The sequence below is a fragment of the Prinia subflava genome, chromosome 18, assembly GCF_021018805.1.
Source record: "Prinia subflava isolate CZ2003 ecotype Zambia chromosome 18, Cam_Psub_1.2, whole genome shotgun sequence".
Taxonomy (NCBI): domain Eukaryota; kingdom Metazoa; phylum Chordata; class Aves; order Passeriformes; family Cisticolidae; genus Prinia; species Prinia subflava.
In genome coordinates, this window is record NC_086264.1 from 11,347,583 (window position 1) to 11,371,196 (window position 23,614).

The window sequence follows — 23,614 nt, forward strand, 5'->3', positions numbered from 1 at the left end:
AGCTCGGATGTGGAGCCAGCCACAGGACAAGGACCAGTGGCCATAAACTAAAAACGCAAAAAGTTTCACCTCAGCATGAGGAAGAGCTTTACACTGAGGGTGGCAGAGCACTGGAACAGGCTGCCCAGGGAGGTTTTGGAGTCTCCCTCTCTGGAGACATTCCAAACCCACCTGGACATGTTCCTGCTCCAGGTGCCCCTGCCTTGGCAGGGTTTGGACTGAATGATGTCCAAAGGTCCCGACCAACCCTGACTATTCTGTAACTCTGTGAAAAGTGAAAAATCGCCTTTCATATCTTGTAAGAATTTGGTGCTGGGTGTTCTGAAGCTTGAGGAGGCTTTCAGTCCTTGGGAGGTATTTCTGAATCTCTCTCTTTAGAAAAGTGTGTGAGCACACAAGAGCTTCCTCAGGGTGTTAACTTTTAAATTAGTTTCAAAAAAAGAAATTCTTGTGACTTACCAGACAGAACTACTTCTCTACCAGCTTCTGTACATTTTGATTTCAAGGAGAAGGTGTAAGCACTATCTTACTGAATGATTTAATAGAGTTGCTAGTGTTATTGTTGCTAAAATATAAAAAGCTTGTGAGAAATCTTTTAGGCTGCAAGGTACCAAGGAGTGAGTTAATAAAGTTATTGAAAAACTTCAGTGGTGCATTAAATATCTTTTCTGATTTCAAGACAAATATTAATCAAAGGATTAAAAGTAATAAATGTTCTCTATTTTATCAAGAAGCTTACAGATAATAATTCTCTAATAATTCTCTGATTTCAGCCCATACAAATGGAAAACCCCTATAAAGACCCTCCAAAGAGATGTGTCTTATGTGGAATAAATGTGGATTATAAGAATGTGCAGGTGAGTCTGAAAATTGCTGTCCTTGGATGAAGATAACTGCTTTACTGTTTTTAAATGTGTGTGTAGGAAATAACAATGATTTTTAAAATCCATTTGTATTTGTAGGGGTTTAAAACTTAAAAGTAAGAATGTGTGCAGGATAAGGGCCAAATAATGTAGCTGTGCTAAGATGCTTAATCTAATTATGTGTGACAACTTTGCTGTTTAACAAATAGAGTGCTTGGTTACAGTTCAGCTGCCACAAAGCATGGAAGTTATTCCGTAGAAAACACTGTCTAGCTCCAAGCTGTACTTTTTTCTTCAGGTTGAACTGAGTTTTGAAAAAACATGAGAAAATTAAAAATAGGGTGCAAGTAGTAATATAATGCTAAAAAAAGAAGTTCTTAAACTGACTTTGATTTTTCTTAATTTTATGTAGCTTCTTTCTCAGTTTGTTTCTCCATACACTGGCTCCATTTATGGCAGGCATATCACAGGTATGTGATGTATTAAATTAAATCATATATGGCTTAATAATAATGTTTTTTGAGTCCAAGTAACTGTGCATCAGCAGTGTTTCTGAAAGTAACCAGTCCCAACTCTATACATTTTTAATAGTATTCCCCTGACTTAGTAGCCTGCATCAAGAAATTAAAATATTCCTTAATTGTATGCATTTTGTATTTAACAGTAAAAGCACACCTGCATTTTTCTAGAACGACTTAATCAAAGCTAGAGGGAATTGTCAGTAATGTACCTTTCACCCTCTAATGACATGCTGAGTGTTGAAAAGAATTCATCTCTTTAGGCTTGTGCAACAAGAAGCAGAAGGAAATTACAAAAGCCATTAAAAGAGCTCATGTATTTGGTAAGTATGATTTTGCTTTTGAGTTTTCTAACTCAAGGCTACTTTTCTACTAAGAACACCTCCATCTTTTTCTTTTTTTAAACAGGATTTATGCCAGTTATGTTCAAGAACCCACAATTTCTCACAGACCCCAAGCTATGTAATATCAAGTATCCAGAGTGATACACTGTACAGAAATAAATAATAAAACTGTATTTCATGTTCATATATTTGTTTGCTGGCTTGAAGTTGTATCACTTTGAGGCAGTATGTGACGTGCTTATCTGACTGATAGCATCCTGTAGTCTTTGAACCCTGAGAGAGAGAAGACAGATGGAACTCTGGAAGGCAAAGTGAGGGAATGTCACCTTGGACTTATCTTTATAAGGATTCGTGCACTGGGGGGAAAAACACCAACCTGCAAAAATGCCCTGTTACATACATCTGTGCAGTGCAATAATTCATACATCACTGGAATACACCAGCAGCAGCTTTTGGGGTGGAGTCATCAGATCAGAAAGTAGGGGAGTGTGAATATTCATTTGCATCTCTGTTTTTTTCAAACATATCCTCATCTGTTTCAGTGCCACTCAGTGTAAGCTTCCTTTCCTGGTCACTGTCCTCTTGGTCTTGAAGTGATTCTTGGTGAAGCTGCAATGATCTGGATTTCTTGAATGACTTTGAAAATGTTGTGGTCCCCCTGAATTTACGCTTGTTTAGGTGCCTTGTTTCAGCCTCAGTGAAGTCTCTTTCCTCTACCATGAGAGTCAGTTTGTCCATGACATTAATATGATGGTCTGTGTTACAGCAGTTCTTGGATATCTGTTGGCCTTTGAAGGAAACAATGCATGTCTGAAGTCCAGAATTGGGGAAAAATGTTTGCAGCGCCTGACAAAGGAGAACATTCTCCTCTGGCTCTGCTGGGTGGTTTTTGTCTTCTCCTGAGGAAAAACAAATAAGTCAGCATTGCAGAACCTCTTGCACCACTGCTGTTTTGGCTGCCTGAGGTTCAGAAGTGTTTTCTGCTTCTGTCACTTGAGTCATCTTGGAAAGGGCAAGGTTTGCATCACACTTGGTTAACTTACCTGAACAACTTTGTTGCTTTTTCCTCTTTATTTCTTCTTTTAATTGGCTCACCTCTGCTAAGAGTTTCTCTACAGATCGTTCACTGACTTCTACTGTAATGCATATTTTCTGCAAGAAGAGTATGTTGATCAGATTAACAGTATTTACAGCAGCTGATGTTAAAATTGTTGCAAAATCCTTAAAGGTACTCACGGCTACATTGGACACAAAGTAGTAAAAAGCTTAAGTAATGATCTAGAGGTGGATTTGTCAGAAAACTTAAACCTTGTGTTGAATAAGGTGCAAGATGTTTGATCCCATCTAGGCAAAGGAGATCTAACAAACTACAGATAGTACTCCTTCAAGATAATCCTCATGTGAGAATTTATTTGAGCACTTGGCGATTAAACACTGTACTTTCATCAACAGGGAACTGATATCCTCAGCTTTGAGGATCTAGTGTGCAGCACAATAAATGGAACTGGCTGATCTTTCATTTGTCCATGTTTTGGACACGGCTGTGTTTTCTCATGCAGTGCAAGATGTTGTAGCCCTTGGCTGCCTTGGTTTTGTAGAAGTGCTGGAGGTGAGGCAGGCATGCCTGGCTTACCTTCAGTTCCTCCTGCAAGGTTGCATACATCTCATTGATCTTATGAACCTCTTGTAGGGACCCATCTTCAAGGAAGAATTCAGACCTGTGGACCAAAAGTAGACCTGCATAATTGCAAGTTAGTGATCCCAGTGCTTACTTAGTAAGAGCTTTAATGAGCAAAGAAACATTTTGAGCTTCAGTCCAGGTGCCTGTGTTGAGACAGGCAGCTCCTGGCAAAACATGGGACCTTGTGTTGTACCTGTGTTGTCTCACAGCTCTCACAAAACCAGAGGATACGCAGGAACCAGACACTGTTCTGTAACCTTGCTGTTCTGCCATGCCCAAGTTGGTAACCACCAAAGGGACTTTCTGGAAAAGACTTAAAATGCAGAAGAATGAAAATGTGTTTCTTAATATCCCAAGGTCTCTCTTTGAAAATTAAATGTTCTTGACAATTTAGGGTCTGAGGGGAGGGTTACAGTATAATTAATGCTTGCTAAATGTATTATATCACATGCAGATGAGACTAAAGACAAACTCCAAGAACAACCAGAAGCTGAGCAATGCCCATAATTTTCCCTCCTTTCTGACTGCAACACACACTAATGCAACACTTGGTTGCTAAGCCTAGCCTGTGAGCAGGATGTCTCTGAAGATGAGGTTAACACCAATTTAAATATTTAGATGAACACCAATATGATTGAAGTCCTGTACACAAAACAATTTGATCAGGAGCAGTTTATGTGTGAATAAACTGACAGCGTCTATTTGGTGATGCTGGCCCTACAGATAAAAAAGGCAATCCCAGAATAAAATTCCAGGGTAAACCTTCAACTGGGCTCTGGCAATGTAAAGAACAATCTTATTAAAACTTTCAAGTTTCAAAGGTGAAACAAACAGTGTTACTCATTCAAAGTAACAACAAAGCAACAAAGTGGAGAAACTTTCAACTTTTGGTGCACACTGTAGACATTACCCTTCCTGAGGCCGATGTAGAGCATGTTCCAGTCTGTAAGTAGAACAACTTTCTGTCATCACACCAGAGGTTAAAAGGAGGAACACAAGCCCCTGGTTTGACAGGTGTGACTGCAGGTTTTTATGAAGAATTCTTTCCCGGAGTGTCATGGTCTGCTCAGTGTTACGTCTGAATTTGTACCATCCTATCACACTCTGCAGGCAGAAGAAAATTCACAGTTACTGTTGAATCATGATGTCCCTGAATGTCACACTGAAGCGAGTTCATTCAGTGCAGTCATGTCTGAATTGTTTGATAAGTAGGTGCATAGTCAAGCAGTTAGTTAACTTGAAACCCTTAAAACTTCTAAGCCTAATTCCCATCTTCTTTCTTTCAAAACCATGTATTGAACCGGTCTTTTTCTGTGCTCAAACTGAAACTGCAAGCTTCCTTCTGTCTGTTCTTTGTTTCTTTACAGCTTCTACTTTCCCCTTGTAAAACTTTGTTCTGTGGAAAAGACTTAAGTTTTTTTTGATTAAGTAGTCCTTAACCACTTGTGAGCTGACCTCAACTGATCTCAAGGTGCAAAATGGTGCAGTTCCTTTGGGATCCTTCAAGTGTTCACTTGAGAAATTAATAATTAAAAATAAAGTTGTGACACATGCATAGGCAAACCCTAGTCAAAGATAAGCAAAACTGTTTTTTTAAGGAGGAAAAGGATGTAGCTGCCTTGACCAGCAGCATAAGGGACTATAGAAGGTTTAAAATGAGAAAAGAAAAAACCTTGATGCAAGGGGTATCCAGAAGAGCCTCCAAAATTTGAGTGAGCTCCTCAGTATGGTTTAGATTTGAAAATAAAATACCTTCTTACAGCCTGACAGAATTTTCTTCAGGGCAAGTTCATTCACTTCTCCTGCAGAATTATAAAAGCTAGAAGAAAATTAGGACAATTTGAGGGGAAGAAATTGGACTGGAAAAATAATTATAGCATGCTGGGAATCATCTCACTTTTTAATTTTTTTTCTCAATTTTTAGTTTTAATTTTTAGTTAAGGATGAGGGGTGACAATGCATGGAATGCTTTTTTTTCCAGTGTGTTGATATTGTTCTGTAGTTTATGTGGTATCATAGCTCACCAGGAGGTGCAGTATGCCTTATCTCTATTTCTGTATGCATAGACAAGCACAAAACAAGACATAAAAAACCAAAATAGGAATGACATGAGGCATTTTGCATCTGTAATTCCAAGAGGTTGATACAGCTACTATAGTAACAGCTAGGTGATTTCTCAGGCAATATAAGTTTAACTCTTGAAGAGTTTAAGTTAAGGTTAATTTTAATTTATTTTCAATATCTGCTTATTTAAGATTCTTACCTGAACAACTGATAGCATGGAATATGCTTCTGTATGTCTGGAAAGAGAGAATGTAGTATTACTCTGGGTTCATCAGCTCAAGATTTATATTCTTCTGCATGCTATGATCAGCATGAAACTAACAGAAGGACCAAGAAATAATTCTGTATAGTTTCTTAAAATTGAATGCATTAACATCTAATTAGGTGAAGAAAGGGAATATTTAAAAAATATATTCTAATTAATTTTGTCAAATGTAAAGGGAACCACTTACATAAACTGTATTTTTTGTATATTTTTCTACTTTATCAACTGAGAAATCAAGCTGGTACTTTATATTTTTCTCCTTCCTGCTGGGTGCAGGAGTAGTATGTAGTATAAAAGATTTCACTTGAGTTACTCAGTGTACATCAACTGCAATCACATCAAGAGGATAACGAAAAATTCATCTGGCATCTGCTTAGTGAAATTATTAAAGAGCTTCCAGCCTTCACACACAGAATTTTATAAGCTCTAAATGAGGTAATAGATGTTAATACATTACAGTTCACATCACTGATAGATCAAGCATTTATTTGCAGGGCAGCTGTAGTCTAGGAGAGTTTGTAATGTAGTCAGGACAAGGGTCTAAACCCCAAGGTGTGTTTAAGGTAAAGATATTTGGCAAAGAGCAGCCATTCAAGGAACTAAGAACTCTTATTTCTTTTAAATTACTGGGGTTTCTGCAATAAAATTCTAATTTTTTAGCAGTTGAAATGTTACAAAATAACCCTTCCACGTGTTTTCGGCTGTTAGGAATTTTTACATCAGTGAAACATGTAGGATCTTGCCATAGAATTTTGACTGCTGTCCCTCAAAACTGAAAGCTGTCATTTACTGCCCCGAAACCAAGCAGGCTATAAAAACGTGGGCACACTAACCAATTGTATAAACAACTTCAACATCATCCATTTGTGAGTCTGTAATGCTGTTCTTGGCTTCACCTTTCACATCTCCAAGGAGAAAACCTTCCTTTAGAGGGGGAAAAAAAAATACCACATTAACAGTAGCATTGAACAGACACTCCTGCTCTCCTCAGCGCTGGCGCGGCCTCACCCCCTGTCAGTTTTGGATGCCACAATGTAAAACAAAAATACAAAAGTATTAGAAAATGTCCAACACGCTGGTCTCTCAGGACCCGAGGGAACAGCATGCAGCTGAGCTGGGGGAGGTTTAGACTGGATATCAGGAGAAAGTTCTTCCCCCAGAGGGTGTTCGAGTGATGGAACAGGCTTCCCAGGGAAGTGGTCGCAGCACCCAAGCCTGGCAGAGTTCAAGAAGCGTCTGGACAGCACTCTCACAGGCACAGGGTGGGATTTTTGGGATGTCCTGTGCGGGGCCAAAAGTTGGACTACATGATGCTTGTGGGTCCCTTCCAACTCAGCATATTCTATCATGATTTTCTCTCTAATACTAAGTGAAAGTGTTGTATTCAGGAGAGGAAAAATACTATCAAAACTACTTTTCCTATTTTTTTTTTTTTAACAGATAGGGGTCTCACTCATTTTTCAATATTACCCCGCAGTTACGAAAACTAAATTCCCCAGCGCGGCAGTGCTGTGTGCCGGTGGGTTTGCGGTGGCTCCGCGTTCGCCGAGCCCGAGCCGCCCGCGGCCGTGCTGGGGCCGGGGGCCCGGGCAGCGCCGCTCGGCCGGGGCGGACACGGTGCTGCAGCCGCCGCCCGCCCCGTTCCGACACGGAACACCCGCGTTTCTCCGCCGCTCGCACACAAAGCCATTCCCGGGCTCGGCGGGGCGGCACAGCCCCGAGCCCCAGGCTCTCTCCCGGCAGGGCACGGCCGGGCAGGGGAGGCCCGGCAGCAGCGCGGCCGCGGCGGGGGCGGCCCGGCCCTCCCTCCTCTCCCCCCGGCGCGGCTCTCCCGCGGCACCCACCGTGTCCGAGTCGGTGCTGAGGTGCTGGAAGGCGAGGGCGCCGAACACGAAGCCCGAGAGCAGGGCCGAGGTGCTCTCGCCCTCCATGCCGGCAATGGCGGGACGGGCGGGCGGGCGGGAGCCCCCAGCGGCCGCCGGCGGCAGCGCCGGGCCCGGCCCGCCCCAGCCCGGCCCGCCCCAGCCCGCCCCAGCCCGACCCGGCCCGGCCCTCAGCGAGCGCGGCCCCGCGGCCCGGCCCGGGCTCTCTCCTCAGCCGCAAAATGCGGTTTTTGGACAAGTGTTCTCTAGAAAGCATGTTCTCTGCTGTTTGATCTTTGTCTGCTTTCAAGCCTAGTCGGCAAGAAGGCAGATTTAATCCGTGAAACAGTCACAGAATCAATTCGGTTGGAAAAGACCTCTGAGATCGTCGAGCCCAAGTTGTGACTCAACCCCACGATAGGCCATGGCCAGTTCAGGAATTCTCCCATAGGACCCTGTGCTGTGCTTGCAGTCACTCCTAAGCCAGAGCTGGAAGAAAACTGTATGCATTTAATCAATTCCACTGTAGATGTGCAGAATCTCCTTGATTTTGATGTCTTTCCCAATTTGGGTGGTTAAGGTACAGGTGTTTTTTTCTGTTTGATTGCTTCTTTTTCTCTCCAAACCACATGAGATCAATGGTAACAGAATAGTAAGAACATCAAAATGGTTTTCATTATTTTGGGAGGTACGAAGGGGATAAAGCAAAGAATAAATGTAAAAAGAGCCTTGGCCATATGGATCTTGTAGTACCTTAGGGCTGGATGGTTTGACCACCTCAACAGAGAGGCTACTAGAAACTCTTCAGTTCTTTCTTTATATGGTTTCACAGGATGAAAAACAACTCTCCCTCATCCAGGACTGGAAACTTCTTCCTCCCACCCAGGCTAGGGAAGTCTGTCTTTCCCTCTATGCTTTTAAAAAATTATCTCTCTTGTGTGCAACTTAGTACTGAGGCATCCCACCAAGTGAGTCACCACATCTTCCTGTCCCTTGCAATACTTCATTTTGCCCACCTTTCCTGCCTCAAATCAGGTCCCAGAAATGATCTCCACCCTCCCTCCCACGGGGTTTTTAGCATCCAGGCTGTGTGCATACCGATCCCCTGTGCCGAGGCTGATGGCAGCTATGCACAGGTGCTGCCAGGTGGATCAACGCCCTCTCCTCCAGTTCTCCACCTCGGGCAGAGCTAGGGAATGTGTGGTAGCTGGACAAGCCACAATAGAACAATAAGGAATAGTAGCTAAAGAGGAATGGTTTACAATGGAGCGTTGTTCCTAGAGAAGCCTTTTGTCGGGCAGGTGAGAAATAGTGTTGATGGTGTACCCAGCAGCAGCAAGGTGGAGAGTGAGGGGCTTAAGGTTGCCACTGAGAGAAAGAGCATTGGGAAAGCAGAAACACTTAAAAAACCAAACCAGTGAGGTTTTGTAGAGGATACAGAAGGCTTGAAAGGCGGCCAGCAAGGGGAGAGAAGGTAAAGAAGCTAAGCAATGAAAAGATACAAAAGAGAAGTTATATTGCTGGAAGAGATTGCAATGCAGTTCGAAGGACCTGAGGGACGTCACGCAGCACCAAATCTGGAGGTGCAGAGGCTGCTCCACTCACTGTGTGGCACAAGAAGCGTGCCAGGGATCCACCTGGGCTTGTGACAGTCAGGAGTCTGCGTGCTGGTGCCTGGGTGTGAGGTGTAAGCTGGAGGTGTGCAGCCCCCTCTGACAGCTGTGATTCTCTGCTTGGACAGTGTTTGGTGCACGTTTTGCACAGCAGCTTTGGGGCTGCTTCCACTTCTAAGGAATCCAGCTGCTCCACAACACAAACCAAGCAATGGTGCTTGGGGATGGGAACGTTTTCAAAGGACAGCCTCGGCTTCAGACAAACACAGCAATGTAAGTATGGGCAAAGGGAAGATCTTTTTGTGGACTGGCATGTCACTGTCTTGTAAGTTTTGCTCTAAATGCCCATTCCACCCAGGCTGGTTAATTTATTCTGTGGGAAGGTTGTAAATGATCAGCTGGTGGGCTCCTCTGAGGTTCTAGAGTTACTCACCTTTGTATCATCTGTGATGCACACAAAAAGGCAGGAGAGGGGTGGCTGTAAGAGGTTGAGCTGGGTATTTTCTAAAAGATACTGAATTAAATCATTGAAATTTGATAGGCTAGAAGGAGAAACAGGATTATCTATTGCGTTTCATATCTGTAGTTGAATAGGTGCAAAGATAGATGGCTTGTTACTTCACCACAGTGTGTTTTGTAACCCTGTAATACAGGCTTTTTGGCAAATTTCTGATAGAGATAGAGTGGAGGGAGCAGGTTTATTGTCCTGTCAATCCTTGCCTGCTGAAACTTGAATCTTCATTTCATATGTGTTATTAAAAATAAAATAAAATAGAAAAATGCTGACTTGCAGGTCAAGCTTCTGTTTCATTCGCTATCTCACTATGAAGGCAGTTATCTCACCATGAAATAGAAAATCTGACTGAATAAGTCACAGATTTGTGCAAATATCATGTGTATTAATAAGATTTAGAAGAGAATGTTTTAGGCAGTCTGAAAAACACACCCACCTAGTTCTGTATTGTAATTTATTGGCAGGACACCTTGTGAAACCCAGTTGTCACATTGACAAGGTTCCTTATTAGCAGCACCTAATTATCTAACGTATATTATTACTTATCATGTTTTTTCTTTCTTCTCCCCTGGTGAGCAAATGCTTATCAATGACAAGGAAGTGGGTGGAGTTAGGGTGGGACAAAGGGTAGAAATTACCTTATCATTGGGACTATCAGTAGTGTCAGTCTTTAGTGAGGCACAGCCTTCTCCTAGGGACAGCTTTGGCTTTTAGAATGTGTAATTTTTATTTGCCTCTGTCTCTTGAAGCTTACTAGATTCTCCACTCCAGATGAACATATATTCTCAGAAAGGCAGCTGGTTGGCATTTTGGAGGAGCAAACATGGAAGAAAATAGAGAAGGCCATGGCCTTGCAGGAGGCAAGATTTTGTCTTTTTCCATGATGTTGTTTGTGGCATTAGTTTTGTTGCCTTCGGTGTTTCGAGTGTCACTGGGGATTTGTCATTTCTATGTGAAAATTGTAATTAAAATGTTAGAGGTAAGTTGAGAAGTGGGTTCAAAAGGTATGTGTTTGCTACAGGACATGTTTAATAAAAATCTAAAAATCTGTACATTTGGTAGAAATGCCATAAGAGTCAGCAGAAAAAAAATCCATTGATTTGCATGTGTCGTTGGCAGCTTTACATGATAATCTTTTAGGGAGTGTCTTTAATGATCTCTAGTTATGTGCTGGTTTATAACCTGCTAATGGTTTGAGGCTTTTTGGGGTTAAAGTAGAGGTTCAATGATACTTTCTTCTAGTTCATGCTTGTTAAATGCAAGTTGAATAATCATGACAAGTCAAGTATAAAGAAAAAGATCTATTAGTTTGTGGGAGTTGGTAAGTAATAAAAACAGTATTTTAGATGTATATAAATTCTGGTGGTTTTATTTGGAATATTTTAATTGCACGGAATTAATATTCCAGGTAAGAGCACTGATTCTGTGTGTTTGTTTCACTCAGTTATAAATCTGGGGGATCCAGAATTTACGAGTTCTGCTTTAAAAGACCTCAATGAATCTGTGTACAACCTTTTAAAAGTGTAATTTTTCTAGAGAGAAACAGATCATGGCTAAGATCCTGATCCTGCTTCTATCAGTAAAAGGTTTCTGGGGCTTTTTAGAAGCCAGAATCCCATTTAATTTTTCAAGTTTGACTTTCGATATCCATGATTAGCCAGAAGTAAGTGCTGCAAATTCATCACATTGAACAGTGAAGCATTTCCATTTTCCAGCAGATTACTTTTGTGCTTCTGGTATAAACCTGCTTTCTGTGAATATACTTTCTACTTGTGGCAGGAAACATGTTACTGTTATCGTTGCTATTATTATTAAGCCTTTGGAATAATCTGTTTTGCAGTAGAAAATGTCTGTAACAATGTGATACAGTTAATATCATGGCCATCCTACCTTGCCAATTCTGTCTTTTATTCTTATGTTTCCTTTTGTTTGTTGTTGTTTGGGACGTGTTTGTTTGTGGGTTTGGGGGAGGTTGTTAATTTGTTTTATTTGTTTTAATATTGATTTAGAGCTCTTGGGCAGTATCTGTTTTCAGCTGTATGAACTTCATCTAGTGTAGTGCACAACTGCAAAATTTAGGGGTTACTTATTTTGTTTTCAAAGGAAGTGTATCTTTAGACCTTACTTAATTTGTTGTGAGCAAAAAAAGAGGTGTTTTAGAATTAAAGCTCAAGTTTTCAGCTCCATCACTAAGCAATGAGTAATGGTGGCATACGATAAGTCATTTTGATTTCTTGACTTCACTGAAGTGTTTTAGCACTGTGACTGGTGATTGGAATAAATGGCAAATTCGTAATCATGTATGGAAATAATTTTTGCCCTCTGCTGCTTTTCTGTCAAGGAATCTAGATACTTGTTAGTGTAAGAAGAAAATAAATAATTTTATAAAAGCAAGATCAAGGTTTGAAAATTTGGGGCGACTGCTTTTGTTTGCAGGTGTTTTTTGTGGTTGGTTTTTTGTTTGGATTTTTTGGAGGTGTGTCTTTTGAGGTCATATGGATAATATAATAGCAAAAGACCTTGAATACAGTAATTTCTTGATGGCATATCTGTTAGCCCATATTATTATTATTAGTAGTAGTATTACCCTTAATTTATCCTTCAAATATTTCTGGAAATGATAAAGGTGAACATGGTTTGGGGTTTGTTAGGGTTATTCTTTTACATATGCTTCTAAACTTTTATTTGTAAATAATGTCTTTTCTCTGAGCTTTGTCCATCCTGGGGTTTGCTGGAGATGAAAATAGCAGCAAAGCTGTGCCAGGGACGTTAGTCCAATAATTGCAAAAGAAGATGCATTTGCTAGGATGAAATCTGTGCTGTGCTCTCAGAGCCCTGTGAAAAGCCAAAGCAACACATTAAACAGGTGCAACTCTATTTGCCAGGAAATATTTTGGAGTTTTACAAGATCTGAACTCCTGTATAAACAGGAGCATTGTTGCTTCTTGAGAAAAAGAAATCAGCCAGCTAGAAATTGTGAGCAGTTTTTGCACTGAGAGCTCACTTGTACACAGAGGTAGCTCTGTGCTGTAAATTCCTGCTGCAGTATGGCAGATAGTGCAGACACTTCAGCTGGTGACAAATTGCACTGCTGTGCTTTTAAACTCATGGTTATCCTTAGCTGGCCTCTCCATCAAAACCCAAACAAGTGAGACCTGTGCTTTTATCCCAAACAAACCCTTCTCAGCCCATTTCATCAGTCCTCATGGAGATTTGTGAGTCCTTTTCACAGCCTGAGGGTGGGCAGTCACATCCTCTCAGACACTGAGCAGAACACTCACACCATCTGATCTGGGTTCGTGTTTGTGGTGGGCAAGGGGAAAGGAGGCCAGGCAGAAACTGCTGTTGGATGAAGAGCTCACAAGTGCTTGATTTTAGAGGGGGATTTTAGTTTGTGCTGAAACCTACAACCTTCTCTTTGCCACCGTAGTGGAAGACTTTACGTGGAGGAATTGCCCCAAAGCCTTTGTCACTCATGACGAAAAGATTGAGAAAATTTTGTGTAAAGAGCGATTAGAAAAAGCTTTTGTGAGAATATGGAGAAGGGGTAGTAAAATATGGAGAGAGAGGCAAAACTGAATTATTACTAATATGGAAAAATGGAGTACTGAGCTGTACTTGAAAGAGAAAAGGGAGGAAAAATCCTGCAAGAAATGAGATGTCAGGAAATGAACATTCCACATTGTATTTCACGTCATGTCCTGTGTAGACAGTAACTAACATAATGAAGTATTGGGCACCCTCATTTTGTTTAGAATTTAATTACAGGAAGCTCAGACAAATGGACTGGTGGAGTTAAGCTGTCAAGTATTCAGTATTCCAGGTGGGATCCATTGTGTGGTGTTGGGACTCCTGATGTCCTTATCACTTCAGAAATGGGAGTGAGGAAAGCACAACACCTGAGTTCTCATTCAGTCAGCAAACGTAGGAATGATGTTGCTACATTTAATACTTAAATTCTGTGTTAGTTGCAACATCTGTGTTTTTTTTGTAAGGTATTTAAAACATCCTTTCATTACTGTTTTGCAACAAAGACCAGCATGACAGCTCTGTCTCAATACTGTGCAATACAAAGGTGATCACAAAGCCTTATTTCATTTTTGAAAACAAATTGTACATACAGATGCTGCCAAATGCAGAACACCACAGTAGCCACTCCAGAATTAATTAATCCAGAATTTGGACCAAACAAATGGCTTTGACAGGTGTCAATTCAATTTGACATATTCAATTCAATTTCAGTGACTGAAAGGCAAAGGCCTGGGTCACTGTACAGCTTTATTCCCCCCTCACTGCTTGTGCTTCAGCCTCCCATGCCAAGCCACAAGTTAGAAGAATTTCCTGTCCCACAATAGTTTTGTGGAAATATATTGCCTTTTTCTTGTTGATATGCTCTGCCCAAAGCTTTCCCATGGTAAATCTTCTTCTTGTAGTAGAAGAGAAAATGGATAACTGTTCCTTAAGCACCTGCTCTGTGCCAGTCCAGACTTGTAAATGCCTGTCTTAACCCGTCTCAGCCAGCTCTTTTCCAAGCTAATGAGCCCTGTGTAACTGTTCAGCCTTCGAAATCTCTTCCTCATCTTCCTTGGACTCTGCCTTTGTAGCCTTGACTATTTAGTTAAAGTCTGCCTCACTCTTTCTCTATGCTAGGAGGCAAGATTTTATAATTTACTCGTAAACCTTTCAAAATTTTTGTTGGTTTTGACTTGTCTTCCTCGTTTAGATTACTTAACTTGTAATTTTGGAGTCAGCTTTGTCAGTGATTGTCACCCTTTTCTATCTGGGAATCAAAAGCCAGCCTCCTGGAGGTATTCCAGATCCTTCAGGACACTATGAACAAGCTCATTTCTGGCAGTGCTGGCCAGCTGACAGGTGCTTTTTATGTAGGAGGACAATGATAGGCAAGATAAGGGTGGTAGACAAGAGACAGGAAGCAGAGACTAAAGCAGAAGGCTTTATTTATCAGTCTCAAATATTTTATACTTTTTCCTCCCTCATGCCACACAACTATCCTAAAGGATATTGGGGAAGGGATGAGGATCAGCAGTATTTTCTAAAGAGGTTAAATTTGCCACATCTGCCTTTACTCTCTTTTGCAACGTTCCTGTACCTGTCCCGTGTGTTCTTTCATTTCTCAGTGTGTGGGCTGCTGTTTTCATGACATCCCCTGGCTCCACCATTCTGAATGACTGTGTTGCAAAAGATTGAGAGATATAATGTACCTGTTGACCTTTTCAGGAGAATAATTGGGAAGTATAGACAAGATGATGGTCTGTAGTGTGTGTTTTTAATTCCTTTTTGGAATTAAAATTAATTGTTTGCTCTATGTTATCAAAGATGGTTTGTATGGAGTTTAAAATACCACATCAAAGCCTATTCTGCCTTCAGTTTTTCTTTTCTTTCATGATGGCTGGTAAAAAAAAGGTCAGCTAAGGGTAACTAAAGTATCCTGATTATGTCAAGGCAAAGTGTCCATTTTGTTACTTAACTTTAATGGCTGCAGAAAGAGCTGGTAGAGAGCATGCAAAACTTAAGGTTTGCACATGAGGCTTTGTAGTGTAGTGAGGACTATTTGAGATCAGCTTTGTGGTGACTTGTGTGGCTGCATGTGTCAGCTAGAGGGAAATGGAGTGTTTAGCAAGAGTTTATATGAAGCAGGTGGATTATCCTTATCTATTTAATACCAGGTGAAGGCATAAATGGAATAGGTCACTGAGCCTTTGATAATGAGCAGAGCCATCCTCTTTGTTAGGGCAGCTACCTTGACATAAATACAGTCAGATTTTAGTACTTGTGAGAGCTACTATTTATATGTCTATGTATGTATGAGGAAAACATTCAAAACTAGGAAAACTTCAAAAATCAGGCATATTTTTATATTTGATTTTGCTAATGGAGAGTTTTATGATGCACTACACAAGGAGAAGAAATGGTTGAGCTCAAATAGAGGAATACAGGGAAGGGTGAAAGCTGGTTACCAAATTTTCTGAATTACTATTGATACCAAATGTTGCCAGCTCTGTTTTCTGTCAACAGAGACCACTTGGATGCCCTCAAAATGAGATAATCTCTTTTAGTCTTTAAAATCCATTTTTGAGATCTACTTTTCTGGCATGTCTCTAATGTCAGTGATGTTATTATGTATAATCCTATTGCCTGAAGCTAACTGGAGAAGAGAGAGTTTTGGACACATTGGCTCTTATAGAGTCTCATAGGTAGCTCAGTGATTTGTTGGACCCCCAGAAAGAAACATCTGCCCGTGTCCTGAAAAGAAGTTTGAGCCAAACAATTTTTCCTGGAAATGCCAAAAGGAAGTCTATGTAACAAATTACACAGGAGACATGCAGGGCACCCTTCAGGCTGAATCTGAAAAATGAAAACCCTAGACCTGGCAGGGGTAAAAGAGGCTCAGACAATTCACCCGAGGTAATTACAGAATGTCTGGAAATGATGAAATGAAAACCATCAACATCTACTTTTCTTGTTTTGGGAACAGTGGGCCACCCTGCAGATTGAGGAGGGAGTAAAAAAGCAGAAGGCGATGGCACCTGAAAATTTAATCTCCACTGGTAAGATCTCTGGATGAAGGGGACACAGCACTATTTATCTTGTAGAAAGGCAACTATTTAACAATCCTACTTAGAAAGGAGTTTGATGAGCATATATCTGTTAAAGTTACAAACTACATAAGCATGTTATAAAAAAGATAATCTCTGACTGAGTTTTGTGAATAAAAGGAATTAGAGACTAGTATGGGTATAGAAAGACATTGCTGATAAGCATTTGGGAAGCATCTCTGTTTTCACAAGTGTTTTTTGCTTTCTGGCTCCATCAGCTCTCTCTTTACAGGACTGGAAGGAATGAATGTTCCTTGTGCTTGACATGGCTCTGCATGGTTTTCTTTTGCTTCTTGTAATTCCTAGCATGCAAAAAATCCAGAGTCTCTCAAGTAAAAGAGTTACATCATCCCATGGATCACAATTACAATTTGCACTCTTCTCTAGACATGAGTATAAAATCCAAGTAATTTTTTCCCCAACTATTTTTATCCAACTTCTTTCACCAAAGGGGAGTGGGTTAAGTTCTCATAGTTATCCTTTTATTTGTAGTGCCATTTTTAGTAGTTAGTCATGTAGGCTGCTTGGTTTGTCAGCGAATAATTTTCTGATCTGATGATTTCCTGGAAGTTGGAAGTTTTACTGAAGTGCAGATGGAGGAAAGTTTTGTGATTCTGATCAGGGGTAGGTAGGTTAATCAAGATAAATTAAGTGTATTTTTATAATGCATACTTAATGTTATCCAATACAACCCCTCAAAAAACCAAAAAAAAAAGGTGTGTGGGCAAACAAAAAAGCCAAGTGTTAGCTGATATGAACCAAGAGAGTTTTTATCACTGTGACCAGCCAGATAAGGATCTGGTCTCAGGCTGACCTCAGCAGATATCTGAGACTTGCTGTGTGTCCTCTGGGGTGTGATTTTACAGATAGCAGAGCAAGAACGTGTTGCCATTCTTCCTGCACAGTGTGTCTGTGTAATGCTTTGTATGTCTGAGGGGGTTGAAATCCAGGCACTTCCAGCTTTATTAGTAGTGAAGTGACTCTCAACAAAGAAGGGATGGAGGAAGATAGAAGGTTCCAAGAAAAAAAAATGCAGAGGAATGTGTTTTTTACAGCTGAGAAACAATAAAGCTAATCAACAGTACCAAGAACAACAATTATACAAACTCTGCCTGAATTTGAGGAGGGATCTGCCATCTTGGCAATGTATTGGTGACATTTCTAGGTGTGAGTGCCTATGTTATTTGATAAACCACAATGAAGTAGGTGTTGTGCCCAAGGTTTTAGCTGCAGCTTGATTGGAATCCTTTTCTCCTTCCCCAGTAATTTAGGGGCTTTATATGGCACAGGCTTAGAGAAGTGACTTGTGGAATGAACTGTCAGTACAGAAACGAGGCACAGCAATGCCATTATGGTTCTTGAGTAGGAGGAGAGCTGTTTCTAAAGCGCACATGCATTTTACTCCCTTTGAAATCCACATTATCCATTCACCATGTGGAAGGAAGGCTCTTTTCCTCCTGCAGGGATCATCCAGAGGGACGAGACCCCCATGGAAGAGGAGCTTGTTGGCCGCTGCCGAGGATGTTTCAGCCTTGCCGATGTCATGTACTTCTGCAAGAAGGGCTGCGAGGCAGTCGCGGAGGACGAGGTCACCCGACGGTTCTCCTCGGAGGAGCTGCGGTCCTGGAATCTCCTCAGCAGGACCAACGCCAACCTGCACCACGTCAGCTGGAAGCTGGCTGCCGTGTGGCTCACCGGCATCCTGACTCGGTACTGCCTCCTGCTGCCTTTCCGGTGAGCCACACAGAGATTGCCGGGCTCCTTTTCCACGGTGCTTTTTGCAGAAATTGTGAAATAATACACTGTTGGCTAGCAGAGGAAGGAGAACCTGGCGGGACCTTTCTAAGAAGCCATCTGAACTCAAATATCCCTTAAAAAAAAGTGAATTTCTCATGTTCCACATGTTTATTAGCAATAATTTGCTTTTCAAATCCTGCAAAACTGGATTAAGGGGTCTGTGTGCTAGTTAGCTAATGGTTTGTTGCTAGTTAGATGCTATTAATGCTGGATGGAAGGATTGTGAAGTGGATCAAAGAATATCTTCTTGCTTACCCCTCCAGTTTTGCTTCTTGGCATTTAATTAAGATTATTTTACTTTGTAGCATCTGCTTGTCTGTTTTCAGCATCCTGTTGCTGGTGTTGGCCACTACAGTAGTAGGACAGTTTCCAAATGGCAGGTAGGTGTTTGCTGAGGGCTCTTTCAATTTCTTCTGTATTTCTTTAAGGATTTGAACTAGTAGTTGGAGCATTCTGCTGGAGTTCAGAGGATTGATGTGGAATCTCATGGGGTGACTTTTTCTCTCCTGTAAAATTGTTGTGAGAGAGAGAGTTATGGCAATGGCATCTGAAAGCAGACGTGCAGTGTGAGCCTTAGTATGGTCTTTGTAGTAACAGCAATTGGGGATAACTCAGGGAGTTTACATTGCATGTGTGACTCCATAGAATTGGAAATGTATCTGTGGCTTCATTTCTTTTAGAGTTAAAGGCTGGCTGAGCAACCAGGTCCAGATGACCTGTGCCACCTTGGGTGTCCGATGTCTGAGTGGCCTCGTTCACTTCCACAACAGGTGAGTGCTGCCTCATCAGTCTGGAATCTGTTCCTTGCAGCATTTAACATCACAAGTTTTGCAGCAGGATTCTTATTCCATTACTGCCTGGATACCTGGTGATGGTACAGCTTGATCCAAAAAGCTGCTTGGATCATCCAGACTGTCAGGATGTTCACGTGCCCTCCTGTGTTTCCTGTTGTGCATTGGCAGGGTTTGTGTAGATGATATAGTACTTTCTTCAGACATTTAGATATTTTCAGTTCTTGCCACCTGATTGGGTCTTTAGTCTGGAGAATAAACATTAACTAATTACTTTTCTGGTTGTCATTGCAGGGAACACAAACCACAGGAAGGAGGCATCTGTGTCGCCAACCACACATCTCCACTGGATGTCCTAATCCTGGCCAGTGATGGATGCTATTCCTTGGTATGAACAAGACACTTGGTAAATACCAGTAATGTTGAGATGCCTGTAGATGTAGCATTAGGTAAGAAGATAAACTTCCTGGTAGAAAGACTGGGATTTGAAAGCATTCAAACTTGCATTCTGGACTGCAAAAAACCAGATGCAGGAAGGTGTGTGCACATTCCTGACCAAGGGGATCGTCAATAAGCTTAGAAATGGTTGCATCTGTGTTTAGAATGTAATAATTTAAGTGTGTGTGTTTGTAACAAGTTTCTTTTGGGCTTGCAGGTTGGCCAGGTACACGGAGGGCTTCTGGGACTCATTCAAAGATCCTGCATGCAAACCTCTCAGCACGTCTTGTTTGAGCGCTCGGAAATGGAAGATCGTCACCTGGTGAGGAAAAGGTAAGGTAGTGTGGTGTTTGCTTCATTCACTGCTCAGCTGTGGTAATTCGTCATCACTGTTGTCATTCTTTGTCATCCGTTGTCTTTTTGGTTTGATTTTGTTTGATTTTGTTCTTTAATGCAAGGTGAAGAGGAGCTCCACGTTCTTGGAGATGTAGGAAAGACAGTTGTCTTGGAAAATGACAGATTTCAGTGTCAGTAATCTGCTTAGTGGTGATATTTATGGTTTAAAGTGATGCAGCAAATGTAAGATAGTAATCTGTCACTTAACTAAATGTAGAGAATCATTAGATACATGTAAAACTGATGTTGTGAATCTAGAAAGCATGACAACTAGAAATTTGGAATATATTTCAGTCTAAAGAAAAATCTGACAGCACTCATAGCTGGTATGTGGGAATTCATTTTCACACACTTCAGATAACACCATTCTTTGGTTTAAATGGTAAAATGGAACTTCATATTTCATTTGAAGCTTTGTGAAAAAATTACTTTTTTAATTAGCAAGAGATAATGAGATAAAGGCCTGAAACCAGAATATATTCCAGCTGAGGCAACTGACAGGGCAAAGGATAATTGGGCAAGGGCTTTTCTTGTTCTGTGTGAGAGGGAATGGATATTTAGATTCTTGGACAAACATAAATATGAAGTATGCACTAAAATTTTATTTTCTCTCCACAGAATTAGAGAACACATTGCAGATAAGGCCAAGTTACCCATTTTAATTTTCCCAGAAGGTAGGAAGCAACTGTATTGATTTTATTGCTCTTCTCACTTCTTGCCATTGAGTGCAGCTTATTATGTCCAGTCTTTAGAAGTGAGGTGTTTGTTTTTAGTTTGTAGAGTTAATTAGCTCTTGTGAGATATTAAAAGTCAGGTTCTAGTATTTTACAACAGTTTTATGACAGTTTATTTGCTTTAGCATATAACGTAATGAAGACATACAAGGATTATGTTCCAGAATTAAATCTTACTTTCTCCTTTAACAACTAAGTCTCCTTAAGACAGTATAGAATTAATTTCCTGATACTTTTCTCTGAGTGCATTAAGCCCTTCATCTATTTTAATTCTCACCAGGCACCTGCATTAACAACACATCAGTAATGATGTTTAAGAAGGGAAGCTTTGAGGTAGGAGGAACCATCCATCCAGTAGCAATCAAGGTACTGTAACTGCATTTTTGCAAATGTGGAAGGATTGTTTGCAAACAATTCTCACATCAGAGAAGCTGTTGATGTGTAAGCCTTGAAAAGGGTTATTTTTGGTGTGCATAAAGTACTGAATAAGCCCCCAGAGACAGAAACTTGTTGTGGTTTTAAGCACTATGGGAAATGTGTCATTTCTGTCCTGGCTCTTGCATGCTCTGAGGATAAAGACAATTTTCTTGGCACTTTCAAGTCTTTCTGAGTCGCTTTAGCCAGGTCACTCTAGATCTGGAAATATTAGTTAGTTTTTCTGGAATATAATGTTGTCTGATCTTATGGAAGTTGTTAAAACTGATGTGAGCATTGTCAAGGAAACCTTTGTAGTCAGCATATCCGTAGCTGACAAGTTTTTACATTTTGAATAAATCTTTTGCTATCATTGTTTCAACAAGTCTGTCACAGTTTGGGGTCATCCATTACTTGTAGAGGTTAACTGTTAAAAAATTGTAATAAATGTTAGAGCTTTGGTCTGAACTTACTGATACTTTCAAGAGGTGTGATTAGATTTGCCCCTTGTGATTGTGATTTTTGTGGCCAAAAAAAAAAAGTAGTTTATGTGATTTCAACCAAGGCAGCTTTTTCTTCTTGTCTTCCAGTATGACCCCCGCTTTGGAGATGCCTTCTGGAACAGCACAAAGCATTCTGTGATGACCTATGCTTTTAATGTGTTAACCAGCTGGGCTATTGTCTGCAATGTGTGGTACCTGCCACCCATGGTCAAAGAGGTTCTTACACTTTTGTATCTTTTGTGGACTGTTGTCTGGAAGGAGATCTGCTTTACACACAAGGTGTTCTGAATTTTTATTGATAATTTCATGGACAGAGGACAGGAAGCAGTCTAAATTTTAAGTGAGCATGGATTTATGTGGGATGCATCCCCTGCTCTGGCACCTCAGGCTGTGTTGTTTGAGGTTGTCCCAGAAAACAGAGAGTTTCCCATGTAGTTCTTTTTGGCCCCAAATAATGGCAAACCAGGAACTGCCCTGCAGCTCGTGGGTCTGACATAAACCCCAGTGTCTGCTGTCTGACAAAAGCTGTCTCTTTAAGTGAGGCACAGAAAAATGTCTATGTTGTACAGCAATTAATTCCTTTTTTTCTTTTTTTTCAGGAAGAGGAAGATGCTGTTCACTTTGCTGACAGAGTCAAGGCTGTCATCGCTGCTCGGGCAGGAATGTCTGTGCTTCCTTGGTAAGAAACAACACCTCTGGAATTGTTTTTAAAGGTGTTTTGTATTCTGAAACATTGCCATGGAATCCTTTAAAACCTGCTTTATTTGCATTGTAGTCCACCACCCTTACTGACTCTAATTCAGAAAGTGTTACTTTATTACTTGAACAATTACATTAGAATAATTAGAATAATAAAGTAGACAGAGATAAACAGAGCTGGACAGGTGGATCTAGACAGCAGGCAGTATTAGGTGAAAATGAATTCCTTGCCTGTTAAATGCTGGGTTAAATAAGGGCACTGTGGTGTGGCAAGTCTTGGCAGTATAAATCACTTAGCATTGTCTTACAGAAGTCAACATTAAGAGTGGAAACTGCTTTGACTGTGTAGTCTAAAGATAGTAATGTTTTCCTGCCTTGACCCTGAAGTGAGCTTAAGGCTGTTTCTTTTCTGTATCTTTCAGGGATGGGGGACTGAAAAGGAAAAAGGTCAAAGAGTCTTTCAAGGAAGAGCAACAGAAAAAATATTGCCAGATAGTAATAGAAAATGGATCTGTGGGAAACGGAAATGTTTGTTAAATGCTATTTATTTTATCTTGTTTTTCCATGAGTTATCTCTACCAGAAAATAGACTGGTTTTATATTAAACCAAACATGTTTTCCCTCTGTCCCTGTAAGATATTTTGCATGTGACACAGCAGGGAAACCATAAAGATATATCCTTATTTAAAGCAAAGTACTATAATTTTATAAATAGGAAAACATAAAATATGCTAAAAAAAATTCTCCCTGATGCTGAGAAGAATCTTCGGTAAAATTAATTATGTTCATTAAAATACCACTTTAAAATATTTGCAATACCTTGATACCTGAGTGGGTGAAGCTGAGCTAAATTAATCACAGCCAAGGACAGTTTTATAGAAAATATCTTGTGTTTTTAAATCTTATTACTGTGGTTTTGTTAGATCCCTTTCTGAGTCTGCTTGTATGCATTACATAAATTAAAGAGAACCTGTGATGTGACATCCACTGTCCTCTGTTGCTGTTATTTCTGGATAGCTGCTTGCTTGTGTTCCCACTGGATGTGAAGGCTGAGGATTTGGCCTCTGACAAGCCCATCCTCCAGGAACAAATGCACTTAGGGGCTATGCAATGGGAATATTTCCATCTCCTATAATATTTAGTGATATAAAATATTTCCTCTCCTGGTAAGTAGCTCCCATCTGGAAGGATCAGGCTTCTTCAGCTGTCTGGATGTCCTTAATGAAACACAGAAATAGTTGCTGTTCTGGCCAAGGTGCTCTTAAGACAGACCTTGGTAAAAACAGATAATAATGTTTATGTGAGAGCAGCCTGTTTGCTGAAGTCTCAAAAAAGACAGAGGATCAGCCTTGGTGAGCACAAATACATCCTACAGAGAGGCAGATGCACAGATACAACTCTGCACAGCTCTGGAGAGTCTAGAAAAACAATATCCAGACAACAGAAGTGATAATTGCCCTGAGGCTGCACAGAACTGAGCTCTCCTCTTCTCTTCTGTGGC

At 40.7% G+C, this 23,614-nt stretch overlaps 2 protein-coding genes across 3 annotated transcripts; one reads left to right on the forward strand and one right to left on the reverse strand.

Moving 5' to 3' along the window:
- Positions 1-1,873: 1,873 nt before the first annotated feature.
- Positions 1,874-7,692, reverse strand: ABRAXAS1 (abraxas 1, BRCA1 A complex subunit). Of its 2 annotated transcripts, XM_063415107.1 has the most exons (9): positions 7,580-7,692; positions 6,569-6,659; positions 5,670-5,706; positions 5,159-5,225; positions 4,317-4,510; positions 3,600-3,719; positions 3,359-3,443; positions 2,769-2,877; positions 1,874-2,624 (listed from the first exon to the last, which is right to left on the reverse strand). In XM_063415107.1, exons 1-9 carry the CDS (start codon positions 7,664-7,666, stop codon positions 2,197-2,199), a joined length of 1,218 nt encoding a protein of 405 aa, XP_063271177.1. In that variant the 5' UTR covers positions 7,667-7,692; the 3' UTR covers positions 1,874-2,196. The 2 variants fall into 2 exon arrangements, with proteins under 2 accessions (XP_063271177.1, XP_063271178.1); XM_063415108.1 differs by lacking the exon at positions 5,159-5,225 and having other exon boundaries at positions 7,580-7,623.
- Positions 7,693-16,157: 8,465 nt separating this feature from the next.
- Positions 16,158-23,041, forward strand: LOC134559875 (glycerol-3-phosphate acyltransferase 3-like). Its single transcript, XM_063415191.1, has 11 exons — positions 16,158-16,293; positions 17,805-18,075; positions 18,444-18,518; positions 18,819-18,908; positions 19,224-19,317; positions 19,585-19,700; positions 20,382-20,437; positions 20,778-20,863; positions 21,502-21,630; positions 22,014-22,093; positions 22,536-23,041. The coding sequence occupies exons 1-11, from the start codon at positions 16,266-16,268 to the stop codon at positions 22,648-22,650; spliced, it is 1,140 nt and encodes a 379-aa protein (XP_063271261.1). The 5' UTR covers positions 16,158-16,265; the 3' UTR covers positions 22,651-23,041.
- Positions 23,042-23,614: the final 573 nt, after the last annotated feature.

Excerpts from the sequence above, each read along its gene's own strand:
- ABRAXAS1 (XM_063415107.1), bottom strand. The coding sequence starts at position 7,666 with ATGGAGGGCGAGAGCACCTCGGCCCTGCTCTCGGGCTTCGTGTTCGGC. Across the intron at positions 6,660-7,579 it reads TCAGCACCGACTCGGACACG|GAAGGTTTTCTCCTTGGAGA; the intron begins GTGGGTGCCGCG and ends CCCCCTCTAAAG. Across the intron at positions 2,878-3,358 it reads CCTTGCAGGAGGAACTGAAG|AAAATATGCATTACAGTAGA; the intron begins GTAAGCCAGGCA and ends CTCTTCTTGCAG.
- LOC134559875 (XM_063415191.1), top strand. The coding sequence starts at position 16,266 with ATGGCACCTGAAAATTTAATCTCCACTG. Across the intron at positions 18,519-18,818 it reads GGACAGTTTCCAAATGGCAG|AGTTAAAGGCTGGCTGAGCA; the intron begins GTAGGTGTTTGC and ends CATTTCTTTTAG. Across the intron at positions 19,701-20,381 it reads CGTCACCTGGTGAGGAAAAG|AATTAGAGAACACATTGCAG; the intron begins GTAAGGTAGTGT and ends TTCTCTCCACAG.